Source organism: Nyctibius grandis, unplaced genomic scaffold (assembly GCF_013368605.1).
Source record: "Nyctibius grandis isolate bNycGra1 unplaced genomic scaffold, bNycGra1.pri scaffold_59_arrow_ctg1, whole genome shotgun sequence".
Classification (NCBI taxonomy): Eukaryota; Metazoa; Chordata; class Aves; order Nyctibiiformes; family Nyctibiidae; genus Nyctibius; species Nyctibius grandis.
Window position 1 is genome coordinate 259,786 of NW_027167600.1, and position 24,592 is coordinate 284,377.

Consider the following 24,592-nt stretch of genomic DNA (forward strand, 5'->3'; position numbering starts at 1 on the left):
GGGAAACAAAGGAGCTGTACTGGGAGCACTGGGGGGGACTGGGAGCACTGGGGGAAACAAAGGAGCTGTACTGGGAGCACTGGGGGGGACTGGGAGCACTGAGGGGAGCCAAGGAGCAGTACTGGGAGCACTGGGAGGGGAACTGGGAGCACTGGGGGGGAACTGGGGGCACTGGGAGCACTGGTTGGAGCAAAGGAGCCATACTGGGAGCACTGGGGTTATACTGGGAGCACTGAGGGGAGCCAAGGAGCAGCACTGGGAGCACTGGGGCTTTACTGGGAGCACTGGGGGGGGCACTGGGAGCACTGGGGGAAACAAAGGAGCAGCACTGGGAGCACTGGGGCTTTACTGGGAGCACTGGGGGGGACTGGGAGCACTGAGGGGAGCCAAGGAGCAGTACTGGGAGCACTGGGAGGGGAACTGGGAGCACTGGGGGGGGCACTGGGAGCACTGGGGTGAACTGGGAGCACTGGGGCTGTACTGGGAGCACTGGCCGGGCCTACACCTCCCGTCATGCCCCGCGGCGGGGCCAAGCCTACAACTCCCATCATGCTCCGCGGCGCGACCTTCGCCTCCCCGTGACGCCCCGTGCCGGATGTGGGCGTGGCTTCCGCCCCCGTAGCCCCGCCCCTTCCGCTCCCAGCACCCCCCGCGCCCGCCGCGCGCCGTCACTATGGAGGAGCTGGGGCTGCTCGGGGAGAAGCCGCAGGTTCGGGGCCCCCCCCCCCCCCACCCATGGGTGCCCCCCATAGTCTTTGGGTGCCCCCCACCCATGGGTGCCCTCCCCCACCTTGGGTGCCCCCCCCCACCCTGTGTGTCCCCCCCCCATCTCCAGATGCCCCCCCCACCTCTAGGTGCCCCCCCCACCCCTGGGTGCCCCCCTGCGGGTGCCCCCCCCGGGTGCCTCCCCACCCCTGGGTGCCCCCCACCCATCTCTAGGTGCCCCCCCCACCCCTGGGTGCCCCCCACCCATCTCTAGGTGCCCCCCCCACCCCTGGGTGCCCCCCCCACCCTGGGTGCCCCCCCCATTTCAGGGTGCCCCCCCCACCTTGTGTCCCCTCCCACCCATCTCTAGGTGCCCCCACCCCTGGGTGCCCCCCACCCATCTCCAGGTGCTCCCCCCACCCTGTGTCCCCCCCCACCCATCTCTAGATGCCCCCCCCACCCCTGGGTGCCCCCCACCCATCTCCAGGTGCCCCCCACCCCCATGGGTGCCCCCACCCATCTCCAGGTGCCCCTCTCCACCCCTGGGTGCCCCCCCCACCCTGTGTCCCCCCCCCCCATCTCTAGGTGCTCCCCCCACCCCTGGGTGCCCCCACCCATCTCCAGGTGCCCCCCCCACCCTATGTCCCCCCCCCCCCATCTCCAGGTGCTCCCCCCACCCCTGGGTGCCCCCCACCCATCTCCAGGTGCTCCCCCCACCCCTGGGTGCCCCCCACCCATCTCTAGGTGCCCCCCCCCACCCTATGTCCCCCCCCACCCATCTCTAGGTGCCCCCCCACCCCTGGGTGCCCCCCCTTACCCAGCTGCCCCCTCCCCAATCTCTGGATCTTCTCCCTAATCTTTGGGTTCCACCACCCTTGGGTGCCCCCCACCCATCTCTAGATGCCCCCCACCCACCCCTAGATGCCCCCCCCCCACCCCTGGGTGCCCCCCACCCATCTCCAGGTGCCCCCCACCCACCCCATCTCTCCGTGCCCCCCCCCCCAGGATGAGCTGCCGGCGCTGGCCGCCCCCCGCCCCCCCACCGCTCTCTCCTTCCTGGTGCCAGAACCTGAGGACCTGGAGGACCTCTACAGCCGCTACAAGGTGAGGGGTGGCCAGGAGAAGGTCCAGGGAGAAGGTCTGGGCAGGAGAAGGTCCTCTTGGACCCCCCCTGCCCCCCCAGTGACCTCCAGTTGTCCCAGTAGAAGCTGCAGCAGGAGCTGGAGTTCCTGGAGGTGCAAGAGGAGTACATCAAGGACGAGCAGAAGAACCTCAAGAAGGAGTTTCTTCACGCCCAAGAGGAGGTGAAGAGGATCCAGAGCATCCCCTTGGTCATCGGGCAGTTCCTGGAGGCCGTGGACCAGAACACGGCCATCGTGGGGTCCACCACGGGTGAGGGGGGGCGTGGGGTGGTGGAGATGGAGGTGGAGGATCAGGGGTGGTGGGGACGTGGGGATGGATGAAGGATTAGGGGTGGTGGGGACGTGGGGATGGAGGTGGGGGATCAGGGGTAGTGGGGACGGATGTGGAGGATCAGGGGTGGTGGGGATGGAGGTGGAGGATCAGGGTGGTGGGGACGTGGGGATGGATGAAGGATCAGGGGTGGTGGGGACGTGGGGATGGAGGTGGAGGATCAGGGGTGGTGGGGACGTGGGGATGGATGAAGGATCAGGGGTGGTGGGGACGTGGGGATGGAGGTGGAGGATCAGGGGTGGTGGGGACGTGGGGATGGATGAAGGATTAGGGGTGGTGGGGACGTGGGGATGGAGGTGGGACATGAGGGTGGTGGTGGGGACGTGGGGATGGAGGTGGGGGATCAGGGTGGTGGGGATGGAGGTGGAGGATCAGGGTGGTGGGGACGTGGGGATGGGTGTGGAGGATCAGGGTGGTGGGGACGTGGGGATGGAGGTGGAGGATCAGGGTGGTGGGGACGTGGGGATGGACGTGGAGGATCGGGGTGGTGGGGACGTGGGGATGGAGGTGGAGGATCAGGGGTGGTGGGGATGGGCATGGATGTGGAGGATCAGGGGTGGTGGGGATGGGTGTGGAGGACCAGGTGACACGTGGAGGACACCTTGTCCTTGATCTCCTGCAGGTTCCAACTACTACGTGAGGATCTTGAGCACCATCGACCGGGAGCTGCTGAAGCCCAACGCCTCGGTGGCCCTCCACAAGCACAGCAACGCCCTGGTGGACGTTCTCCCCCCCGAGGCCGACAGCAGCATCATGATGCTGACGTCAGGTGAGGCCACCATCATCTGGGGCCACCACCAGATGGTCCTCAGAAGGTTCATGGGTGCTACCAAGGTTGGGGAGATGTTGGAAGATCAGGGAGGTGGAGCTGGTGGGTGGAGAGCAGCAGGACGTGGTCCAGGTGGTGAGCAGAAAGGGCTTGATGTTGGGTGATGTCTTCATTAGTGGTGGGACCAAGGGTGTCCTCAGCAGGTTCATGGATGCTACCAAGGCTGGGGAGATGTTGGTTGATGGGAGGGTCCCAAGTGATCTGCTGTGGTTGGAGATGTTTTGGGGAGAAGGTTGGACCAGGAAGCTCTTGTCCGTGTCACATAAGGATGGAGACCCATCACCCATCCAGGTCTCCATCCTTGGAGCTACCCAACCATCACCTGGCCAAGGTCCCAACTCGTCTACTGTGGTTGGAGATGTTCTGGGGAGAAGGTTGGACCAGGAAGCTCTTGTCCCATGAGGATGGAGGCCTGGGTGGGTGGTGGGTCTCCATCCTTGGAGCTACCCAACCATCATCTGGGCAAGGTCTAGAGTGACCTGCTGTGGTTGGAGATGTTCTGGGGAGAAGGTTGGACCAGGAAGCTCCTGTCACCTGAGGATGGAGACCTGGATGGGTGGTGGGTCTCCACCTTTCACCTAGACAAGGTCCCAACTGGTCTACTATGGTTGGAGATGTTTGGGGAGAAGGTTGAACAAGGAATTGTTGTCCCATAAGGATGGAGACCTGGATGGGTGGTGGGTCTCCATCCTTGGAGCTACCCAACCATCATCTGGCCAAGGTCCCAAGTGACCTACTGTGGTTGGAGAAGTTTTGGGGAGAAGGTTGGACTAGGAAGCTCTTGTCCTTGTCACATAAGGATGGAGACCCACCACCCATCCAGGTCTCCATCGTTGGAGCCACCCAACCATCATCTGGGCAAGGTCCCAAGTGACCTGCTGTGGTTGGAGATGTTTTGGGGAGAAGGTTGGACCAGGAAGCTCTTGTCACCTAAGGATGGAGACCCACCACCCATCCAGGTCTCCATCCTTGGAGCTACCCAACCATCACCTGGCCAAGATCCCACGTGACCTGCTCTGGTTGGGGTTGTCCTCTGGTGGCCATGGTTGCCCCCCTTGGTGGTCTCCACCGTGGTGGCCCCGCTGATGGCCCGTCCCCGTTGCAGACCAGAAGCCCGACGTGATGTACGCCGACATCGGGGGCATGGACATCCAGAAGCAGGAGGTGCGGGAGGCCGTGGAGCTGCCCCTCACCCACTTCGAGCTCTACAAGCAGGTGGGACCAAGGTGGCACCCAAGGGTGGGGTGGGGTGGGACACGTGGGACCTTTGGGGACCCATGAGGTCACCTCCGGGTGTGGTGTCCCCACCGTAGATCGGCATCGACCCCCCGCGGGGTGTCCTCATGTACGGCCCCCCCGGCTGCGGCAAGACCATGTTGGCCAAGGCGGTGGCCCATCACACCACAGGTGGGGCACCCATGGGTGGGGGGGGGTCCTTGAGGTGCTGGGGGCACCTACGGGTGGTGGTGGGGTCCTTGGGGTAGTGGGAGCACCCATGGTGGGTGGTGGGGTCCTTGAGGTGGTGGTGGGATCCTTGAGGTGCTGGGGGCACACCCATGGGTGGTGGTGGGTTCCTTGAGGTGGTGGGAGCACCCATGGGTGGTGGTGGGATCCTTGAGGTGCTGGGGGCACCCATGGGTGGTGGTGGGTTCCTTGGGGTGCGATGGGGTCCTTGAGGTGGTGGGAGCACCCATGGTGGGTGGTGGGGTCCTTGAGGTGGTGGTGGGATCCTTGGGGTGCTGGGGGCACCCATGGGTGGTGGTGGGTTCCTTGGGGTGGTGGTGGGATCCTTGGGGTACGATGGGGTCCTTGTGGTGGTGGGATCCTTGAGGTGGTGGGAGCACCCATAGGTGGTGGTGGGTTCCTTGAGGTGGTGGGAGCACCCATAGGTGGTGGTGGGGTCCTTGAGGTGGTGGGAGCACCCATGGGTGGTGGTGGGTTTCTTGCGGTAGTGGTGGGGTCCTTGAGGTGGTGGTGGGATCCTTGGGGTGCTGGGAGCACCCATGGGTGGTGGTGGGGTCCTTGGGGTGCTGGGAGCACCCATGGGTGGTGGTGGGGTTCTTGAGGTGGTGGTGGGGTCCTTGGGGTGCGATGGGGTCCTTGAGGTGGTGGGAGCACCCATGGTGGGTGGTGGGGTCCTTGGGGTAGTGGTGGGGTCCTTGGGATGCTAGGAGCACCCATGGGTGGTGGTGGGGTCCTTGGGGTGGTGGTGGGGTCCTTGGGGTGTTGAGGGCACCCATGGTGGGTGGTGGGGTCCTTGGGGTGGTGGTGGGATCCTTGGGATGCGATGGGGTCCTTGAGGTGGTGGGGGGGTCCTTGGGGTGCTAGGAGCACCCATGGTGGGTGGTGGGGTCCATGGAGTGCTGGGGACACCCATGGGTGGTGGTGGGGTCCTTGGGGTGCTGGGAGCACCTATGGGCAGTGGTGGGATCCTTGTGATGCTGGGGGCACCCATGGGTGGTGGTGGGTTCCTTGGGGTGGTGGTGGGGTCCTTGGGGTGTTGAGGGCACCCATGGTGGGTGGTGGGGTCCTTGGGGTGGTGGTGGGATCCTTGGGGTGCGATGGGGTCCTTGAGGTGGTGGGGGGGTCCTTGGGGTGCTAGGAGCACCCATGGTGGGTGGTGGGGTGGTGGGGTCCATGGAGTGCTGGGGACACCCATGGGTGGTGGTGGGGTCCTTGGGGTGCTCAGATAACCTTTAGGTGGTGGTGAAGTCCTTGAGGCAGTAGTGGGGTCTTCAGGGTGCTGAGGGCACCCCAGGGTGCTGGTGGGCTCCTTAAGGTGCTGATGGGGTGCTGAGGGTACCTCAGGGTGCTAGTGAGGGTCTTTGGGCTGCTGTGGGCTCCTTGGGGTGCTGGTGGGGTCCTTGGGTTGTTGAGGGCACCACAGGGTGTTGGTGGGCTCCATAGGGTGTTGGTGGGGTCCTTGGGGTGCTGAGGGCACCCCAGGGTGCTGGTGGGCTCCTTGAGGTGCTGGTGGGCTCCATGGGGTGTTGGGGGAACCCCAGGGTGCTGGTGAGGTCCTTGAAGTGTTGGTGGGATCCTTGGGGTGCTGAGGGCACCCCAGGGTGCTGGTGGGCTCCTTGGGGTGCTGATGGACTCCTTGGGTTGTTGAGGGCACCCCAGGGTGCTGGTGGGCTCCTTGGGGTGCTGGTGGGCTCCATGGGGTGTTGGTGGGTTCCTTGGGATGCTGAGGACACCCCAGGGTGCTGGTGGGCTCCTTGAGGTGCTGGTGAGGTCCTTGGGGTGCTGGTGGGCTCCTTGGGGTGTTGGGGGAACCCCAGGGTGCTGGTGAGGTCCTTGAAGTGTTGGTGGGATCCTTGGGTTGTTGAGGGCACCCCAGGGTGCTGGTGGGCTCCATGGGGTGTTGGTGGACTCCTTGGGTTGTTGAGGGCACCCCAGGGTGCTGGTGGGCTCCATGGGGTGCTGGTGGGCTCCTTGGGGTGCTGGTGGGCTCCATGGGGTGTTGGGGGAACCCCAGGGTGCTGGTGAGGTCCTTAAAGTGTTGGTGGGATCCTTAGGGTGCTGAGGGCACCCCAGGGTGCTGGTGGGCTCCATGGGGTGCTGGTGGGCTCCATGGGGTGCTGATGGACTCCTTGGGTTGTTGAGGGCACCCCAGGGTGCTGGTGGGCTCCATGGGGTGTTGGTGGGTTCCTTGGGATGCTGAGGACACCCCAGGGTGCTGGTGGGCTCCTTGAGGTGCTGGTGAGGTCCTTGGGGTGCTGGTGGGCTCCATGGGGTGTTGGGGGAACCCCAGGGTGCTGGTGAGGTCCTTGAAGTGTTGGTGGGATCCTTGGGTTGTTGAGGGCACCCCAGGGTGCTGGTGGGCTCCTTGAGGTGCTGGTGAGGTCCTTGGGGTGCTGGTGGGCTCCATGGGGTGCTGGGGGAACCCCAGGGTGCTGGTGAGGTCCTTGAAGTGTTGGTGGGATCCTTGGGTTGTTGAGGGCTCCATGGGGTGCTGGTGGGCTCCATGGGGTGCTGGTGGGTTCCTTGGGATGCTGAGGACACCCCAGGGTGCTGGTGGGCTCCTTGAGGTGCTGGTGGGCTTCTTGGGGTGCTGAGGACACCCCAGGGTGCTGGTGGCCTCCTTGGGGTGCTGGTGGGCTCCTTGAGGTACGGGTGGGGTCCTTGCTCCCAGGAGCACCCCCCCCCCACCCAGATCCAAGGTCCCACCCCCTTTGGGTGCCCCCCCAGCCGCCTTCATCCGGGTGGTGGGCTCCGAGTTCGTGCAGAAGTACCTGGGGGAGGGTCCCCGCATGGTGCGCGACGTCTTCCGCCTGGCCAAGGAGAACGCGCCGGCCATCATCTTCATCGACGAGATCGACGCCATCGCCACCAAGCGCTTCGACGCCCAGACCGGGGGTGAGGGCACCTCTGGGTGGGGCCTTGGGGCTTGGGTTGGGGTGAGGAACCTTCTGGAGAGCTTCATGGTGGGGTTCTGGGACCTCTTGGTGGGTCCTTGGGGTGAGGAACCCTCTGGAGAGCTTCATGGTGGGGTTTAGGGACCCCTTGGTGGGTCCTTGGGGCTTTGATAGGGGTGAGGAACCTTCTGGAGAGCTTCATGGTGGGGTTCTGGGACCCCTTGGTGGGTCCTTGGGGTGAGGAACCCTCTGGAGAGCTTCATGGTGGGGTTCTGGGACCCCTTGGTGGGTCCTTGGGGCTTGGGTTGGGGTGAGGAACCTTTTGGAGAGCTTCATGGTGGGGTTCTGGGACCCCTTGATGGGTCCTTGGGGCTTGGGTGGGGGTGAGGAACCTTCTGGAGAGCTTCATGGGGGGGTTCTGGGACCCCTTGGTGGGTCCTTGGGGTGAGGAACCCTCTGGAGAGCTTCATGGTGAGGTTCTGGGACCTCTTGGTGGGTCCTTGGGGCTTGGATAGGGGTGAGGAACCTTCTGGAGAGCTTCATGGTGGGGTTCTGGGACCCCTTGGTGGGTCCTTGGGGTTGGGTGGGGGTCAGGAACCCTCTGGAGAGCTTCATGGTGAGGTTCTGGGACCTCTTGGTGGGTCCTTGGGGTGAGGAACCCTCTGGAGAGCTTCATGGTGGGGTTTAGGGACCCCTTGGTGGGTCCTTGGGGCTTGGGTGGGGGTGAGGAACCTTCTGGAGAGCTTCATGGTGGGGTTCTGGGACACCTTGGTGGGTCCTTGGGGCTTGGGTTGGGGTGAGGAACCTTCTGGAGAGCTTCATGGGGGGGTTCTGGGACCCCTTGGTGGGTCCTTGGGGTGAGGAACCCTCTGGAGAGCTTCATGGTGAGGTTCTGGGACCTCTTGGTGGGTCCTTGGGGCTTGGGTTGGGGTGAGGAACCTTCTGGAGAGCTTCATGGTGGGGTTCTGGGACCCCTTGGTAGGTCCTTGGGGCTTGGGTTGGGGTGAGGAATCTTCTGGAGAGCTTCTTGGTGGGTCCTTGGCGCTTGGGTTGGGGTCAAGAACCTTCTGGAGAGCTTCATGGTGGGGTTTGGGGCTTGGGTGGGGGTCAGGGACCCTCTGGAGAGCTTCATGGTGGAGTTTGGGGACCTCTTGGTGGGTCCTTGGGGTTTGGGTGGGGGTGAGGAACCCTCTAGAGAGCTTCATGGTGGGGTTCTGGGACCTCTTGGTGGGTCCTTGGGGTGAGGAACCCTCTGGAGAGCTTCATGGTGGGGTTTAGGGACCCCTTGGTGGGTCCTTGGGGCTTGGGTGGGGGTGAGGAACCTTCTGGAGAGCTTCATGGTGGGGTTCTGGGACCCCTTGGTGGGTCCTTGGGGTTGGGTGGGGGTCAGGAACCCTCTGGAGAAGCCCTAGGGTGCTGGTGGGGGGTGTCCCTTGGGTGTGGGTCCCCCCACCCACCATGTCCCCCCCCACCCTGCAGCTGACCGGGAGGTTCAACGCATCCTCCTGGAGCTCCTCAACCAGATGGACGGCTTCGACCAGAACGTCAACGTCAAGGTGGGGGTCCCAGGGGTGCTGGGGGGGTCCCATGGGTGCTGTGGGGTCTAGGGATGTTGAGGGATCCCATGGGTGCTATGGGGGTCCCATGGGTGCTGGAGGACACCCCCATGTGCCCCCAGATGCCCTTGATGGCCAACCATGGGGACATGGTTCTGCTTCCCCAAGAGGTCCCATGGGTGCTGGGGTGGGTCCTATGGGTGCTATGGGGTCTAGGGCTGTTGAGGGGTGTCCCATGGGTGCTGTGGGGTCTAGAGATGTTGAGGGGTCCCATGGGTGCTGGAGGACACCCCCATGTGCCCCTAGATGACCTTGATGACCAACCATGGCGTCATGGTTCTGCTCCACCAAGAGGTCCCATGGGTGCTGGGGTGGGTCCCATGGGTGCTATGGGGTCTAGGAATGTTGAGGGGTCCCATGGGTGCTGGGGGTGTCCCATGGATGCTGGGGGGGGTCCCATGGGTACTGGAGGACACCTCCATGTGCCCCCAGATGACCTTGATGACCAACCATGGGGACATTGCTCTGCTTCCCCAAGAGGTCCCATGGGTGCTGGGGTGGGTCCTATGGGTGCTGTGGGGTCTAGGGATGTTGAGGGGTGTCCCATGGGTGCTGTGGGGTCTAGAGATGTTGAGGGGTCCCATGGGTGCTGGAGGACACCTCCATGTGCCACTAGATGATCTTGATGACCAACCATGGGGACACGGTTCTTCTTCACCAAGAGGTCCCATGGGTGCTGGGTGTGTCTTATGGGTGCTGGGGGGGTCTAGGGAAGTTGAGGGGTGTCCCATGGGTGCTGGGGGGTCTAGAGATGTTGAGGGGTCCCATGGGTGCTGAGGGGGTCCCATGGGTGCTGAAGGACACCCCCATGTGCCCCTAGATGACCCTGATGACCAACCATGGGGACACGCTGCTCCAGGTGTTGCTCCACCCTGGTGTCCCATGGGTGCTGTGGGTGTCCCATGGGTGCTGGGGTGGATCCTATGGGTGCTATGGGGTCTAGAGATGTTGAGGGGGGTCCCATGGGTGCTGTGGGGTCTAGAGATGTTGAGGGGTCCCATGGGTGCTGGGGGACACCCCATGTGCCCTTAGATGACCTTGATGGCCAACCATGGGGACATGGTTCTGCTTCCCCAAGAGGTCCCATGGGTGCTGGGGTGGATCCTATGGGTGCTGTGGGGTCTAGAGATGTTGAGGGGTGTCCCATGGGTGCTGGGGGGTCTAGGGATGTTGAGGGGTCCCATGGGTGCTGGAGGACACCTCCATGTGCCCCTAGATGACCTTGATGACCAACCATGGGGACATGGTTCTTCTTCACCAAGAGGTCCCATGGGCTCTGGGGGTGGTCCCATGGGTACTGGGGTGGTCCCATGGGTGCTGGGTGGCCCCGGGGTGCCCCCAGCTGATGGTCCCACCCCCAGGTGATCATGGCCACCAACCGGGCGGACACCCTGGACCCGGCGCTGCTCCGCCCGGGCCGCCTGGACCGCAAGATCGAGTTCCCGCTGCCCGACCGGCGCCAGAAGCGCCTCATCTTCTCCACCATCACCGGGAAGATGAACCTCTCCGAGGAGGTGGACCTGGAGGACTGCATCTGGGGACACCTTGGGGACACCCTGGGGACAAGGGGGCGGCGGGGAACCGGCCACGGGTGGGAGGCCCTCCTCGGGGGGTGGGCTGAGGAGGTGGGGAGATCATGGGGACATCAGCAACCCCAGGGAGATGTTGAGGAGGGTTAGGGACCCCAAGGAGATGTCAGAGAACCCATGAGGACATTGGGGACCCCATGGGGACATCAGGGCCCTCATGGAGATGTCAGGGACCCCATGGGGACATCAGGAACCCAAGGGAGATGTTGGGGACATCAGGGACCCCATGGGGACATCAGGAACCCCAGGGAGATGTTGGGGAGGGTCAGGGACCCCATGGGGACATCAGGGACCCCAAGGAGATGTCAGGGACCCCATGGGGACATCAGGAACCCCAGGGAGATGGCAGGGGGGGTCAGGGACCCCATGGGGACATCAGGACCCTCATGGAGATGTCAGGGACCCCATGGGGACATCAGGGACCCCAAGGAGATGTCAGGGACCCCATGGGGACATCAGGGACCCCAGGGAGATGTTGGGGAGGGTCAGGGACCCCATGGGGACATCAGGGACCCCAAGGAGTTGTCAGGGACCCCATGGGGACATCAGGGACCCCAGGTAGATGTTGGGGAGGGTCAAAGACCCCATGGGGACACCAGGGACCCCATGGGGACATCAGGGACCCCCATGAGGATGTCAGGAACCCCAGGGAGATGTTGAGGAGGGTCAGGGACCCCATGGGGACATCAGGAACCCCAGGGAGATGTCAAGAGACGCCATGAGGACATCAGGGACCCCATGGGGACATCAGGAACCCCATGGGGACATTGGGGACCCTACGGGGACATTGAGGGAGGTGGTGGGGACCCCAGAGGACAATGAGGACCCCGGGGGACATCAGGGAGGGTTGGGGACATCAAGGACCTGAGGAGGACAGTGGGGACACGGGGGACCTCGCAGGGGTGGGGAGGACCCCAGGGGCCACCGAGGAGGGGACGTTTCCTTGACCCACCCCCCAGACGTGGCGCGGCCGGACAAGATCTCGGGGGCCGACATCAACTCCATCTGCCAGGAGGTGGGTGACAGGGTGACCCGGGGGCTGTGTCCCACCATGGTGACATGTGCCACCATGGCAGAGTGGCCAGGAGGTGACCTGGGTGACCTGGTGGCCCGTCCCCATGGTGGCCAAGTTGGCTGGAGGTGACCTGGGTGACCTGGTGGCCCATCCCTGTGGTGGCCAAGTTGGCTGGAGGTGACCTGGGTGACCTGGTGGCCCATCCCCATGGTGGCCAAGTTGGCTGGAGGTGACCTGGGTGACCTGGGTGATGTGGTGGCCTGTCCCATGGTGGCCAAGTTGGCTGGAGGTGACCTGGATGACCCGGTGGCCTGGTGGCCTGTCCCTGGGATGGCTGGAGGTGACCTAGATGACCTGGTGGCCCATCCCCATGGTGGCTGGGGTGGCTGAGGGTGACCTGGTGGCCTGATGGCCTGTCCCCATGGTGGCCAAGTTGGCTGGAGATGACCTGGGTGGCCTGGTGGCCTGGTGGCCCGTCCCCATGGTGTCTGGGTGGCCAAGGGTGACCTGGGTGACCTGGTGGCCCGTCCCCATGGTGGCTGGGTGACCCGGTGGCCTCTCTCCATGGTGGTGGGGGTGGCTGGAGATGACCCAGTGGCCTGTCCCCATGGTGGCCAAGTTGGCTGGAGGTGACCTGGGTGACCCGGTGGCCCGTCCCCATGGTGGCTGGGTGGCCAAGGGTGACCTGGGTGACCTGGTTGCCCATCCCCGTGGTGGCCAAGTTGGCTGGAGGTGACCCGGTGACCTGGGTGACCTAGTGGCCTGTCCCATGGTGGTCAAGTTGGCTGGAGGTGACCCAGTGACCTGGGTGACGTGGTGGCCTGTCCCCATGGTGGCCAAGTTGGCTTGAGGTGACCTGGTGGCCTGTCCCCATGGTGGCCAAGTTGGCTTGAGGTGACCTGGGTGACCTGGTGGCCTGTCCCTGGGATGGCTGGAGGTGACCTAGATGACCTGGTGGCCCGTCCCCATGGTGGTGGGGGTGGCTGGAGGTGACCTAGATGACCTGGTGGCCTGTCCCATGGTGGCCAAGTTGGCTGGAGATGACCTGGGTGACCTGGTAGCCCATCCCCATGGTGGCTGGGGTGGCTGAGGGTAACCTGGTGGCCTGTCCCCATGGTGGTGGGGGTGGCTGGAGGTGGCCTAGATGACCTGGTGGCCCATCCCCACGGTGGCCAAGTTGGCTGGAGGTGACCTGGTGGCCCATCCCTGTGGTGGCCAAGTTGGCTGGAGGTGACCTGGTAGCCCATCCCCGTGGTGGCCAAGTTGGCTGGTGGTGGCCTAGATGACCTGGTGGCCTGTCCCCATGGTGGCCAAGTTGGCTTGAGGTGACCTGGTGGCCTGTCCCCGTGGTGGCCAAGTTGGCTTGAGGTGACCTGGGTGACCTGGTGGCCTGTCCCTGGGATGGCTGGTGGTGACCAAGATGACCTGGTGGCCCGTCCCCATGGTGGCCGAGGCTGACCTAGATGACCTGGTGGCCTGTCCCGGTGGTGGCCAAGTTGGCTGGAGATGACCCAGTGACCTGGTGGCCTCTCCCCATGGTGGTGGGGGTGGCTGGAGGTGGCCTAGATGACCTGGTGGCCCGTCCCCGTGGTGGCCGGTGGCCGTGGTGACGCGGTGGCCCGTCCCCAGGGCGGCATGCTGGCGGTGCGGGAGAACCGGTACATCGTGCTGGCCAAGGACTTCGAGAAGGCCTACAAGACCGTCATCAAGAAGGACGAGCAGGAGCACGAGTTCTACAAGTGACAGCGCGGGGACACGGGGGACACCTCGGGGACACCTCGGGGACACCTCGGTCACCTCCAATAAACCTCCATGAGACCCGGCCCTGCGTCTGCCTGGGGACACGGGGAGAACCTGGGGAGGTCCGTGGTGCCACCTGGGGACATGGGGACAACCTTGGGGACATGGGGAGAACCTGGGGAGGTCCATGGTGCCATCTGGGGACATGGGGACAACCTTGGGGACATGGAAATGGCCTTGGGGACAGTTTGGGGACATGGGGAGAACCTGAGGAGGTCAATGGTGCCATGTGGGGACATGGGGACAACCTTGGGGACATGGGGACGTCCATGGGGAGAACATGGGGAGGTCTGTGGAGCCATGTGGGGATATGGGGACAACCTTGGTGACAGCTTGGGGACATGGGGAGAACCTGGGGAGGTCCATGGAGCCATGTGGGGACATGGGGACAACCTTGGGGACATGGAAATGGCCTTGGGGACATCTTGGGGACATGGGGACATCCATGGGGAGAACCTGGGGAGGTCCAAGGAGCCATGTGGTGACATGGGGACAACCTTGGGGACATGAGGACGTCCATGGGGAGAACCTGGGGAGGTCCATGGAGCCACCTGGGGACACGGGGACAACCTTGGGGACAACCCAGGGCGGGGGGGGGGGTGTCCATGGGGCCACCTGGGGACAACCCTGGGGACACGGGGACAACATTGGGGAGGTGGGGGCCAGTCCTGGGGACATCCATGGGGACAACCTTGGGGACACCAGGTGGCCTTGGGGACATGGAGGTGGCCTTGGGGACACTGGGTGGCCTTGGGGACATGGTGGTGGCCCAGGGGACATGGGGGTGGCCCAGGGGACACTGGGTGGCCTTGGGGACACGGTGGTGGCCCAGGGGACATGGGGGTGGCCTTGGGGACACCTGGGGGACAAAGGGGGCGGGGCCAGAGCGAGGCCCCGCCCCTCGTGACGTCACGGCCGGCTCCGCCCCCCCCCCAGCCCCGGGCGCCGCAGTGCGCCGAGCCGAGCCGAGCGGGGCCGAACCGGAGCCAAACCGGAGCCGAAGCGGACCCAAACCGGAGCCGAACCGGACCCAAACCGGAGCCGAAGCGGACCCAGACCCGGCCTCAAGCGGAGCCGAACCGGAGCCGAACTAGACCCAAACCGGAGCCGAACCGGACCTGAACCGGAGCCCCCCCCGCCCCCCCATGCCTTGAACCGGTTCCTCCGTCCCGTCCCGAACCGGAGCGACCCGAACCGGCCCGAACCGGCCCGAACCGACCCCGCCATGTTCGTCCCCGGCCTCTCGCTGCTGCTCGGGCTCCTCATGGGTGAGTGCGACCCCCCGGGGTCCCCTGTCCCCCCCCCAGTGTCACCTGACCCCCTTGGTGGCCCCTGTCCCCCCCCCAGTGCCACCCCCCCCAGTGCCACCCCCGTGGTGTCCCCTGTCCCCCCCCAGGTGTCACCTCCCCCCCTGTGGTGGCCTCTGTCCCCCATCAGTGTCACCTTCCCCCCCTGTGGTGTCCCCTGTGTCCCCCCCCCGGTGTCCCCTGTGTCCCCCCCCCAGTGTCACCTCCCCCCCCAGTGTCACCTCCCCCCCAGTGCCACCCCCTCAGTGTCCCCTGTCCCCCCCCGTAATGTCCCCTGTCCCCCCCCAGTCTCCCCTGACCCCCCCCCCCAGTCTCTCCTGGCCCCCCCACTGTCACCTGGCCCCCCCATGGTGTCACCTCCCCCCCTGAGTGTCCCCTGTCCCCCCCCAGTGTCACCCCCCCCAGTGCCACCCCCGTGGTGTCCCCTGTCCCCCATCAGTGTCACCTCCCCCCCTGTGGTGGCCCCTGTCCCCCCCTCAGTGTCCCCTCCTCCCCCACTGTCCCCTGTCCCCCCCCCAGTGTCACCCCCCCCAGTGCCACCCCCCTGGTGTCCCCTGTCCCCCATCAGTGTCACCTCCCCCCCTGTGGTGGCCCCTGTCCCCCCCTCAGTGTCCCCTCCCCCCCCACAATGTCCCCTGCCCCCCCCCCAGTGTCACCCCCCCCAGTGCCACCCCCCTGGTGTCCCCTATCCCCCATCAGTGTCACCTTCCCCCCCTGTGGTGTCCGCTGACCCCCCCCCCAGTGTCCCCTGTGTCCCCCGTGTCCCCCCCCAGGTGTCACCTCCCCCCCAATGGCATCCCCTGCGCACCCCAGTGTCACCCCCCCCCAGTGTCACCCCCCCCAGTGCCACCCCCGTGGTGTCCCCTGTCCCCCCCAGGTGTCACCTCCCCCCCGTGGTGGCCCCTGTCCCCCCCCCCCAAGTGTCACATTTCCCCCCTCCCCCACCCCTCTCAAGTGTCACCTCCCCCCCCAGTGCCACCCCCCGCTGTCCCCTGTCCCCTTCCCGGCCCCTCACACCTCCGCAGTGTCCCCACCCCCCCAGTGCCACCAGTGTCCCCAGTGCCACCAGTGTCCCCATCTCCCCAGTGCCACCAGTGTCCCCCAGTGCCACCACATTGTCCCACACCCCCCCAGTGCCACCAGTGTCCCCACCCCCCCAGTGCCACCAGTGTCCCCATCCCCCCAGTGCCACCAGTGTCCCCCATCACCCCCAGTGCCACCAGTGTCCCATCCCCCCAGTGCCACCAGTGTCCCCTGTCCCCAGTGCCACCAGTGTCCCCCACCCCCCCAGTGCCACCAGTGTCACCTGTCCCCAGTGCCACCAGTGTCCCCACCCCCCAGTGCCACCAGTGTCCCCCCCAGGTGCCACCAGTGTCCCCATCCCCCCCAGTGCCACCAGTGTCCCCTGTCCCCCCAGTGCCACCAGTGTCCCCATCCCCAGTGCCACCAGTGTCCCCACCCCCCCAGTGCCACCAGTCTCTCCTCTCCTCAGTCCCACCAGTGTCCCCTGTCGCCAGTGCCACCAGTGTCCCCATTGCCCCCAGTGCCACCAGTGTCCCCTCTCCCCAGTGCCACCAGTGTCCCCATTGCCCCCCAGTGCCACCAGTGTCCCCAGTGCCACCAGTGTCCCCTGTCCCCAGTGCCACCAGTGTCCCCCCCAGGTGCCACCAGTGTCCCCTGTCCCCAGTGCCACCAGTGTCCCCATCCCCCCCCAGTGCCACCAGTCTCTCCTCTCCTCAGTCCCACCAGTGTCCCCATCCTCCCCCAGTGCCACCAGTGTCCCCATCCCCAGTGCCACCAGTGTGCCCATTGCCCCCCAGTGCCACCAGTGTCCCCTCTTCCCAGTGCCACCAGTGTCCCCTGTCCCCAGTGCCACCAGTGTCCCCCCCAGTGCCACCAGTGTCCCCATCCCCAGTGCCACCAGTGTCCCCTGTCCTCCCCAATGCCACCAGTGTCCCCATCCCCCCCAGTGCCACCAGTGTCCCCATTCCCAGTGCCACCAGTGTCCCCACCCCCCCTAAGTGCCACCAGTGTCCCCATTGCCCCCCAGTGCCACCACCTTGTCCCCCCCCAGTGCCACCAGTGTCCCCATCCCCCCCCTTTTCCTATACTGGGATAACTGGGAGTGACTCCCCCCCCCTTTTGGGTGGCCCTGGGGGGGGGTCATGGGTGCCACCCCCCCTCAGTGGGTGCCACCCCCTCGGGGTGCCCCCCCCGTGTCCCCCCCCCCCATTTGTGGGTGTCACATGGGTGGGGGAGGGGCTGGGGGTGCCCCAGTGTCCCCCGTCCCCCCCCATTTCCCATACTGGGATGGGGGGGGGGGCACCCACTTTGGGTGGCCCTGGAGGGGCTCGTGGGTGCCCCCCCACCCTGGGGCGCTGGTGGGGGGTGGGGGGGGGTCCCCGCTGCCCCCCTCGGTGGGTGCCACCCGCGGGTGACCCCCCCTGTCCCCCCCCCACCCAGGGCGGGGGGCGCGCGCGGGCTGCGTGGAGGTGGCGGCGGGGACGGAGGCGGTGCTGGGCGCCCCCTACCGGCTGCTCTGCATCGCCTGCAAGAGGCGCAGCGAGACCGCGGCGCAGGCCGAGGGGGAGTGGTTCTTCCGCGGGGAGGGGGCGGCCCAGTTCGAGCGGGTAACTGGGGAAACTGGGAGCACTGGGAGGGAGTGGGGGGGCGGGGGGAGGGGGTGGGAGGGGAGTGGGGGAGGAAAGGGGCGCTGGGAGGGACTGGGAGGGACTGGGGGGTTACTGGGAGGGACTGGGAGGGGACTGGAGGGGACTGGGTGCAACTGGGAAGGACTGGGAGGCACTGGGAGGGGACTGGGAGGGACTGGGGGGGGACTGGGGGGGACTGGGAGCAACTGGGGGGAACTGGGAGGGAACTGGGAGGCACTGGGATGGGACTGGGAGGGGACTGGGGGGGACTGGGAGCAACTGGGGGGTTACTGGGAGGCACTGGGATGGGACTGGGTGGGACTGGAGGGGACTGGGAGCAACTGGGGGGTTACTGGGAGGCACTGGGATGGACTGGGAGGCACTGGGATGGGACTGGGGGGGACTGGGAGGAAGTGGGAGGGGACTGTGAGGAAGTGGGAGGGGACTGGGAGCAACTGGGGGGTTACTGGGAGGCAGTGGGAGGCACTGGGAGGGACTGGAGGGGGAGTGGGAGGGGACTGGGGGGGACTGGGAAGGACTGGGAGGGACTGGGGGGGGACTGGGAGCAACTGGGGGGTTACTGGGAGCAACTGGGAGCGTGACTGGGAAGGACTGGGAGGCACTGGGAAGGACTGGGAGGGACTGAGAGCAACTGGGAGGGGACTGGGGGGGACTGGGAGCAACTGGGGGGTTACTGGGAGGCACTGGGAGGCACTGGGATGGCACTGGGAGGGACTGCGGGGGTACTGGGAGCAACTGAGGGGAGTACTGGGAGGGACTGGGAACAACTTGGGGGTTACTGGGAGGCACTGGGATGGGACTGGGTGGGACTGGAGGGGACTAGGAGCAACTGGGGGGCACTGGGGGTTACTGGTTTGCTACTGGGAGGCACTGGGGGATACTGGTTTGGCACTGGGAGGCACTGGGGGGGCACTGGGAGCTACTGGGGGGCACTTGGGAGACACTGGGGCATACTGGGAGACACTTGGGTGCCATTGTGAGCACTGGGGGATACTGGTATCGTACTGGTTTGCTACTGGGAGTCACTGGGGGTTACTGGTTTGGCACTGGGAGGCACTGGGGGTTACTGGTTTGGCACTGGGAGGCACTGGGGGATACTGGTGTGATACTGGGAGGCACTGGGGGGCACTTGGGAGACACTGGGGGATACTGGGAGACACTTGGGTGCCGCTGTGAGCTACTTGTGAGCACTGGGGGCTACTGGGGGATACTGTTATCATACTGGTTTGCTACTGGGAGGCACTGGGGGATACTGGTTTGGCACTGGGAGGCACTGGGGGTTACTGGTTTGGCACTGGGAGGCACTGGGGGATACTGGTGTGATAGTGGGAGGCACTGGGGGGCACTTGGGAGACACTGGGGGATACTGGGAGACACTTGGGTGCCGTTGTGAGCACTGGGGGATACTGGTAACATACTGGTTTGCTACTGGGGGACACTGGGGGTTACTGGTTTGCTACTGGGAGGCACTGGGGGATACTGGTGTGATACTGGGAGGCACTGGGGGGCACTGGGGAGGTACTGGGAAATACTGGGAGACACTTGGGTGCTGCTGTGAGCCGCTTGTGAGCACTGGGGGGCACCTGGGTGATGTGGGATGATACTGGGGGATACTGGTTTGATACTGGGAGGCACTGGGAGCTACTGGGGGGCACTTGGGAGACACTGGGGCATACTGGGAGACACTTGGGTGCCATTGTGAGCACTGGGGGATACTGTTATTATACTGGTTTGCTACTGGGGGGCACTGGGGGTTACTGGTTTGGCACTGGGAGGCACTGGGGGTTACTGGTTTGGCACTGGGAGGCACTGGGGGATACTGGTGTGATACTGGGAGGCACTGGGGGGGCACTGGGAGCTACTGAGGGGCACTTGGGAGACACTGTGAGCTACTTGTAAGCACTGGGGGGCACCGGGGTGATGTGGGATGATACTGGGGGATACTGGTTTGATACTGGGAAGCACTGGTGTGATACTGGGAGGCACTGGGGGATACTGGGAGGCTCTTGGGAGACATTGGGGGATACTGGGAGACACTTGGGTGCCGCTGTGAGCTACTTGTAAGCACTGGGGGGCAACTGGGTGATGTGGGATGATACTGGGGGATACTGGTGTGATACTGGGAGGCACTGGGGGATACTGGGAGGCACTGGGGGGGCACTGGGAGACACTGGGGGGCACTTGGGAGACACTGGGGGGCACTTGGGAGGCACTGGGGGTTACTGGGAGACACTTGAGCGCCGTTGTGAGCACTGGGGCATACTGGTATCGTACTGGTTTGCTACTGGGAGGCACTGGGGGTTACTGGTGTGATACTGGGGGATACTGATGTGATACTGGGAGGCACTGGGGGATACTGGGAGACACTGGGGGATACTGGGAGACACTTGGGTGCCGTTGTGAGCACTGGGGGATACTGGTATCATACTGGTTTGCTACTGGGGGGCACTGGGGGTTACTGGTGTGATACTGGGAGGCACTGGGGGGCACTTGGGAGACACTGGGGGATACTGGGAGACACTTGGGTGCCGCTGTGAGCTACTTGTGAGCACTGGGGGATACTGGGGGATACTGTTATCATACTGGTTTGCTACTGGGAGTCACTGGGGGATACTGGTTTGATACTGGGAGGCACTGGGGGATACTGGGAGACACTTGGGTGCCATTGTGAGCACTGGGGTATACTGGTATCATACTGGTTTGGCACCGAGAGGCACTGGGGGATACTGGTTTGATACTGGGAGGCACTGGGGTGATACTGGGGGGCACTGGGGGATACTGGTTTGATACTGGGAGGCACTGTGGGGGCACTGGGAGCTACTGGGAGGCACTTGGGAGACACTGGGGGATACTGGGAGACGCTTGGGTGCCATTGTGAGCACTGGGGCATACTGGTATCATACTGCTTTGCTACTGGGGGCCACTGGGGGTTACTGGTTTTCTACTGGAGGCACTGGGGTGGTACTGGGAGACACTGGGGGATACTGGTTTGATACTGGGGGATACTGGGAGGGCACTGGGAGCTACTGGGAGGCACTTGGGAGACACTGGGGGATACTGGGAGACACTTGGGTGCCGCTGTGAGCACTGGGGGATACTGGTATCATACTGGTTTGCTACTGGGAGGCACTGGGGGTTACTGGTTTGGCACTGGGAGGCACTGGGGGTTACTGGTTTGCTACTGGGAGGCACTGGGGGATACTGGTGTGATACTGGGAGGCACTGGGGGGGCACTGGGAGCTACTGAGGGGCACTTGGGAGACACTGGGGCATACTGGGAGACACTTGGGTGCCGTTTTGAGCACTGGGGCATACTGGTATCATGCTGGTTTGCTACTGGGAGGCACTGGGGGTTACTGGTTTGGCACTGGGAGGCACTGGGAGGCACTGGGTGATACTGGGGGGCTCTTGGGAGACACTGGGGGATACTGGGAGACACTTGGGTGCTGTTTTGAGCATTGGGGCATACTGGTATCATACTGGTTCGCTACTGGGGGGCACTGGGGGATACTGGTGTGATACTGGGAGGTACTGGGGTGATACTAGGAGGCACTGGGGGATACTGGTTTGCTACTGGGAGGCACTGGGGGATACTGGTTTGATACTGGGAGGCACTGGGAGCTACTGGGGGGCACTTGGGAGACACTGGGGGATACTGGGAGACACTTGGGTGCCGTTTTGAGCACTGGGGCATACTGGTATCATACTGGTTTGCTACTGGGGGGCACTGGGGGTTACTGGTTTGGCACTGGGAGGCACTGGGGGATACTGGTGTGATACTGGGAGGCACTGGGGGGGCACTGGGGATACTGGGAGACACTTGGGTGCCGCTGTGAGCTACTTGTGAGCACTGGGGGGCACCGGGGTGATGTGGGGTGATACTGGGGGGTACTGTTATCATACTGGTTTGCTACTGGGAGGCACTGGGGGTTACTGGTTTGGCACTGGGAGGCACTGGGGGATACTGGGAGGCACTGGGGGGGCACTGGGAGCTACTGGGAGGCACTTGGGAGACACTTGGGGATACTGGGAGACACTTGGGTGCCGTTTTGAGCACTGGGGCATACTGGTATCATACTGGTTTGCTACCGGAAGGCACTGGGGGATACTGGTTTGACACTGGGAGTCACTGGGGTGATACTGGGAGTAACTGGTGGGGCACTGGGAGCTACTGGGGTGCACTGGGGAGGTACTGGGAAATACTGGGAGACACTTGGGTGCTGCTGTGAGCCACTTGTGAGCACTGGGGGGCACCTGGGTGAGGTGGGATGATACTGGGGGATACTGGTTTGATACTGGGAGGCACTGGGAGCTACTGGGGGGCACTTGGGAGACACTGGGGCATACTGGGAGACACTTGGGTGCCATTGTGAGCACTGGGGGATACTGTTATTATACTGGTTTGCTACTGGGGGGCACTGGGGGTTACTGGTTTGGCGCTGGGAGGCACTGGGGGTTACTGGTTTGCTACTGGGAGGCACTGGGGGATACTGGTGTGATACTGGGAGGCACTGGGGGGCACTGGGGAGGTACTGGGAAATACTGGGAGACACTTGGGTGCTGCTGTGAGCCGCTTGTGAGCACTGGGGGGCACCTGGGTGATGTGGGATGATACTGGGGGATACTGGTTTGATACTGGGAGGCACTGGGAGCTACTGGGGGGCACTTGGGAGACACTGGGGCATACTGGGAGACACTTGGGTGCCATTGTGAGCACTGGGGGATACTGTTATTATACTGGTTTGCTACTGGGGGGCACTGGGGGTTACTGGTTTGGCACTGGGAGGCACTGGGGGTTACTGGTTTGGCACTGGGAGGCACTGGGGGATACTGGTGTGATACTGGGAGGCACTGGGGGGCACTTGGGAGACACTGGGGGATACTGGGAGACACTTGGGTGCTGCTCTGAGCTACTTGTGAGTGCTGGAGGGCACCTGGGCGATGTGGGGTGATACTGGGGGTCACTGGGGGATACTGGTATCATACTGGTTTGATACTGGGATACACTGGGGGGGGCACTGGGAGCTACTGGGAGACACTGAGGGATACTGGGAGTCACTTGAATGCCACTGTGAGCTACTTGTGAGCACTGGGGGGCACCTGGGTGAGTTGGGTGATACTGGGGGATACTGCTATCATACTGGTTTGCTACTGGGAGGCACTGGGGGTTACTGGTTTGGCACTGGGAGGCACTGGGGGATACTGGGGGGCTCTTGGGAGACACTGGGAGACACTTGAGTGCTGTTGTGAGCACTGGGGCATACTGGTATCATACTGGTTTGCTACTGGGAGTCACTGGGGGTTACTGGTTTGCTACTGGGAGGCACTGGGGGTTACTGGTTTGCTACTGGGAGGCACTGGGGGATACTGGTGTGATACTGGGAGGCACTGGGAGGCACTGAGAGCTACTGGGAGGCACTTGGGAGACACTGGGGGATACTGGGAGTCACTTGAATGCCACTGTGAGCTACTTGTGAGCACTGGGGGATACTGGTATCATACTGGTTTGCTACCGGGGGGCACTGGGGGTTACTGGTTTGGCACTGGGCCGCCCCTCCCCGCCCAGATCCTGCACTACAGCGCGGAGGGTGGGCAGTGGGTGGCCCCGGGGCCCTTCGCGGGCGCCCTCTGGTGGAACGGCTCGCGGGGCACGCGGGACCTGCAGGACCTGTCGCTGTGGCTGGAGCCCGTGGGGCGCCCCCACGCCGGGCACTACGTGTGCCGCCTGCGCCGCAACCTCACCTTCGACGGCTACGTGTACAGCGTGGCGCGGAACCAGAGCCTGCGGTTGGCCGTGGTGGAGAAGGGTGGGCGGGGCTTGGGGGGTGGGCGGGGCTTGGGGTGGGCGGGGCTTGGGGGGTGGGAGGGGCTTGGGGTGGGAGGGGGGGTGGGGGGTGGGAGGGGGGAGGGGGGGGGGGGTGGGGGGGGGGTATGGGGTGAATGGGTGGGTTGAGGGGGCGTGGCTTATGTGGGGGCGTGGTTAAGGGGGGCGTGGCTTAGGTAAGGGGCGTGGCTTGGGGGTGGGAGGGGATTGGGGTGGGAGGGGATTGGGGGGGCTTGGAGGGGGGTTGGGGGTGTGGGGTTGGGGAGGGGTATGGGGGTGAATGGGTGGGTTGAGGGGGCGTGGCTTGGGGAGGGGGCGTGGCTTTGGGTAGGGGGCGTGGCTTGGGGGCGTGGCTTGTGGAGGGGTGGGGCTTGGGGTGGGAGGGGCTTGGGGTGGGTGGGGCTTGGGGGATGGGAGGGGGGGTGGGGGGTGGGAGGGGGTGTGGGGGGGCTTGGAGGGGGAGGGGGTGTGGGGTTGGGGGGGTATAGGGGTGAATGGATGGGTTGAGGGGGCGTGGCTTGGATAGGGGGCGTGGCTTATGTGGGGGGCGTGGCTTGTGGGCGTGGCTTTGGGTAGGGGGCGTGGCTTGGGGTGGGAGGGGCTTGGAGGGGGGAGGGGGTGTGGGGTTGGGGAGGGGTGTAGGGGTGAATGGGTGGCTGAGGGGGCGTGGCTTGGGTAGGGGGCGTGGTTAAGGTGGGGGCGTGGCTTGTGTGGGGGCGTGGCTTATGGAGGGGCGGGGCTTGGGGTGGGAGGGGGTGTGGGGTTGGGGAGGGGTATAGGGGTGAATGGATGGGTTGAGGGGGCGTGGCTTGGTCAGGGGGCGTGGTTAAGGGGGCGTGGCTTTGGGGGGCGTGGCTTCTGGGGGCGTGGCTTATGTGGGGGCGTGGCTTATGGAGGGGCGGGGCTTGGGGTAAGGAGGTGGTCTGGGGGGCGGGGCTTGGGGGGGGTGTGGGGCTGTGCGGTGGGCGTGGCTTACCGCGGGTGGGCGTGGCCTGCGGCGGGGTGGGCGTGGCTTGGGGCGCGTGGGCGGGGCTTGCGGGGGGCGTGGCTACACATGGGTGCACCAGGCACCTACCATGTGCGGGGGGGGGGGGGCGTGGTTTGGAGGGGGTGGGCGTGGCTTAGGGTGGGTGGGCGTGGCTTAGGGCGGGTGGGCGTGGCCCGAGGGGGCGTGGCCTGCCCCGTGGCCGCCGGTTCGAGCCCCCGCCCCCCCCCCCCCCAGCGCGGCGGGACCTGGCGTCCATCGTGTCCGAGATCCTCATGTACGTGCTCATCGTGGTGCTCACGCTGTGGCTGGCGGCCGAGATGCTCTACTGCTACCGCAAGGTGGCGGCCGCCGGCCCCGCCCCCGAGATCACGTGAGAAGGGGGCGGGGCTACGGGGGGCGGGGCTATGGGGGGGGGG

General features: G+C 64.9%; 2 protein-coding genes across 2 annotated transcripts; both read left to right on the top strand.

Moving 5' to 3' along the window:
• Nucleotides 1–603: 603 nt before the first annotated feature.
• PSMC4 (proteasome 26S subunit, ATPase 4) lies at nucleotides 604–13,407 on the top strand. Its single transcript, XM_068424768.1, has 11 exons — nucleotides 604–709; nucleotides 1,711–1,809; nucleotides 1,911–2,097; nucleotides 2,801–2,947; nucleotides 4,113–4,222; nucleotides 4,321–4,414; nucleotides 7,199–7,366; nucleotides 8,845–8,921; nucleotides 10,343–10,511; nucleotides 11,530–11,585; nucleotides 13,215–13,407. Exons 1-11 carry the CDS (start codon nucleotides 674–676, stop codon nucleotides 13,326–13,328), a joined length of 1,257 nt encoding a protein of 418 aa, XP_068280869.1. The 5' UTR covers nucleotides 604–673; the 3' UTR covers nucleotides 13,329–13,407.
• An 880-nt stretch (nucleotides 13,408–14,287) lies between these two features.
• LOC137677431 (sodium channel subunit beta-1-like) lies at nucleotides 14,288–24,550 on the top strand. The gene is made up of 4 exons (XM_068424735.1): nucleotides 14,288–14,653; nucleotides 17,156–17,322; nucleotides 22,931–23,171; nucleotides 24,411–24,550. Exons 1-4 carry the CDS (start codon nucleotides 14,611–14,613, stop codon nucleotides 24,548–24,550), a joined length of 591 nt encoding a protein of 196 aa, XP_068280836.1. The 5' UTR covers nucleotides 14,288–14,610.
• The last annotated feature ends 42 nt before the right edge of the window (nucleotides 24,551–24,592 follow it).

Bases quoted from the DNA above. Each gene is read 5' to 3' on its own strand.
- LOC137677431 (XM_068424735.1), top strand. From the start codon at position 14,611: ATGTTCGTCCCCGGCCTCTCGCTGCTGCTCGGGCTCCTCATGG. The intron at 14,654-17,155 runs GTGAGTGCGACC...CCCCCCACCCAG, and splicing joins GCTGCTCGGGCTCCTCATGG to GGCGGGGGGCGCGCGCGGGC. The intron at 17,323-22,930 runs GTAACTGGGGAA...CTCCCCGCCCAG, and splicing joins GGGCGGCCCAGTTCGAGCGG to ATCCTGCACTACAGCGCGGA.
- PSMC4 (XM_068424768.1), top strand. From the start codon at position 674: ATGGAGGAGCTGGGGCTGCTCGGGGAGAAGCCGCAG. The intron at 2,948-4,112 runs GTGAGGCCACCA...TCCCCGTTGCAG, and splicing joins CATCATGATGCTGACGTCAG to ACCAGAAGCCCGACGTGATG. The intron at 8,922-10,342 runs GTGGGGGTCCCA...TCCCACCCCCAG, and splicing joins ACCAGAACGTCAACGTCAAG to GTGATCATGGCCACCAACCG.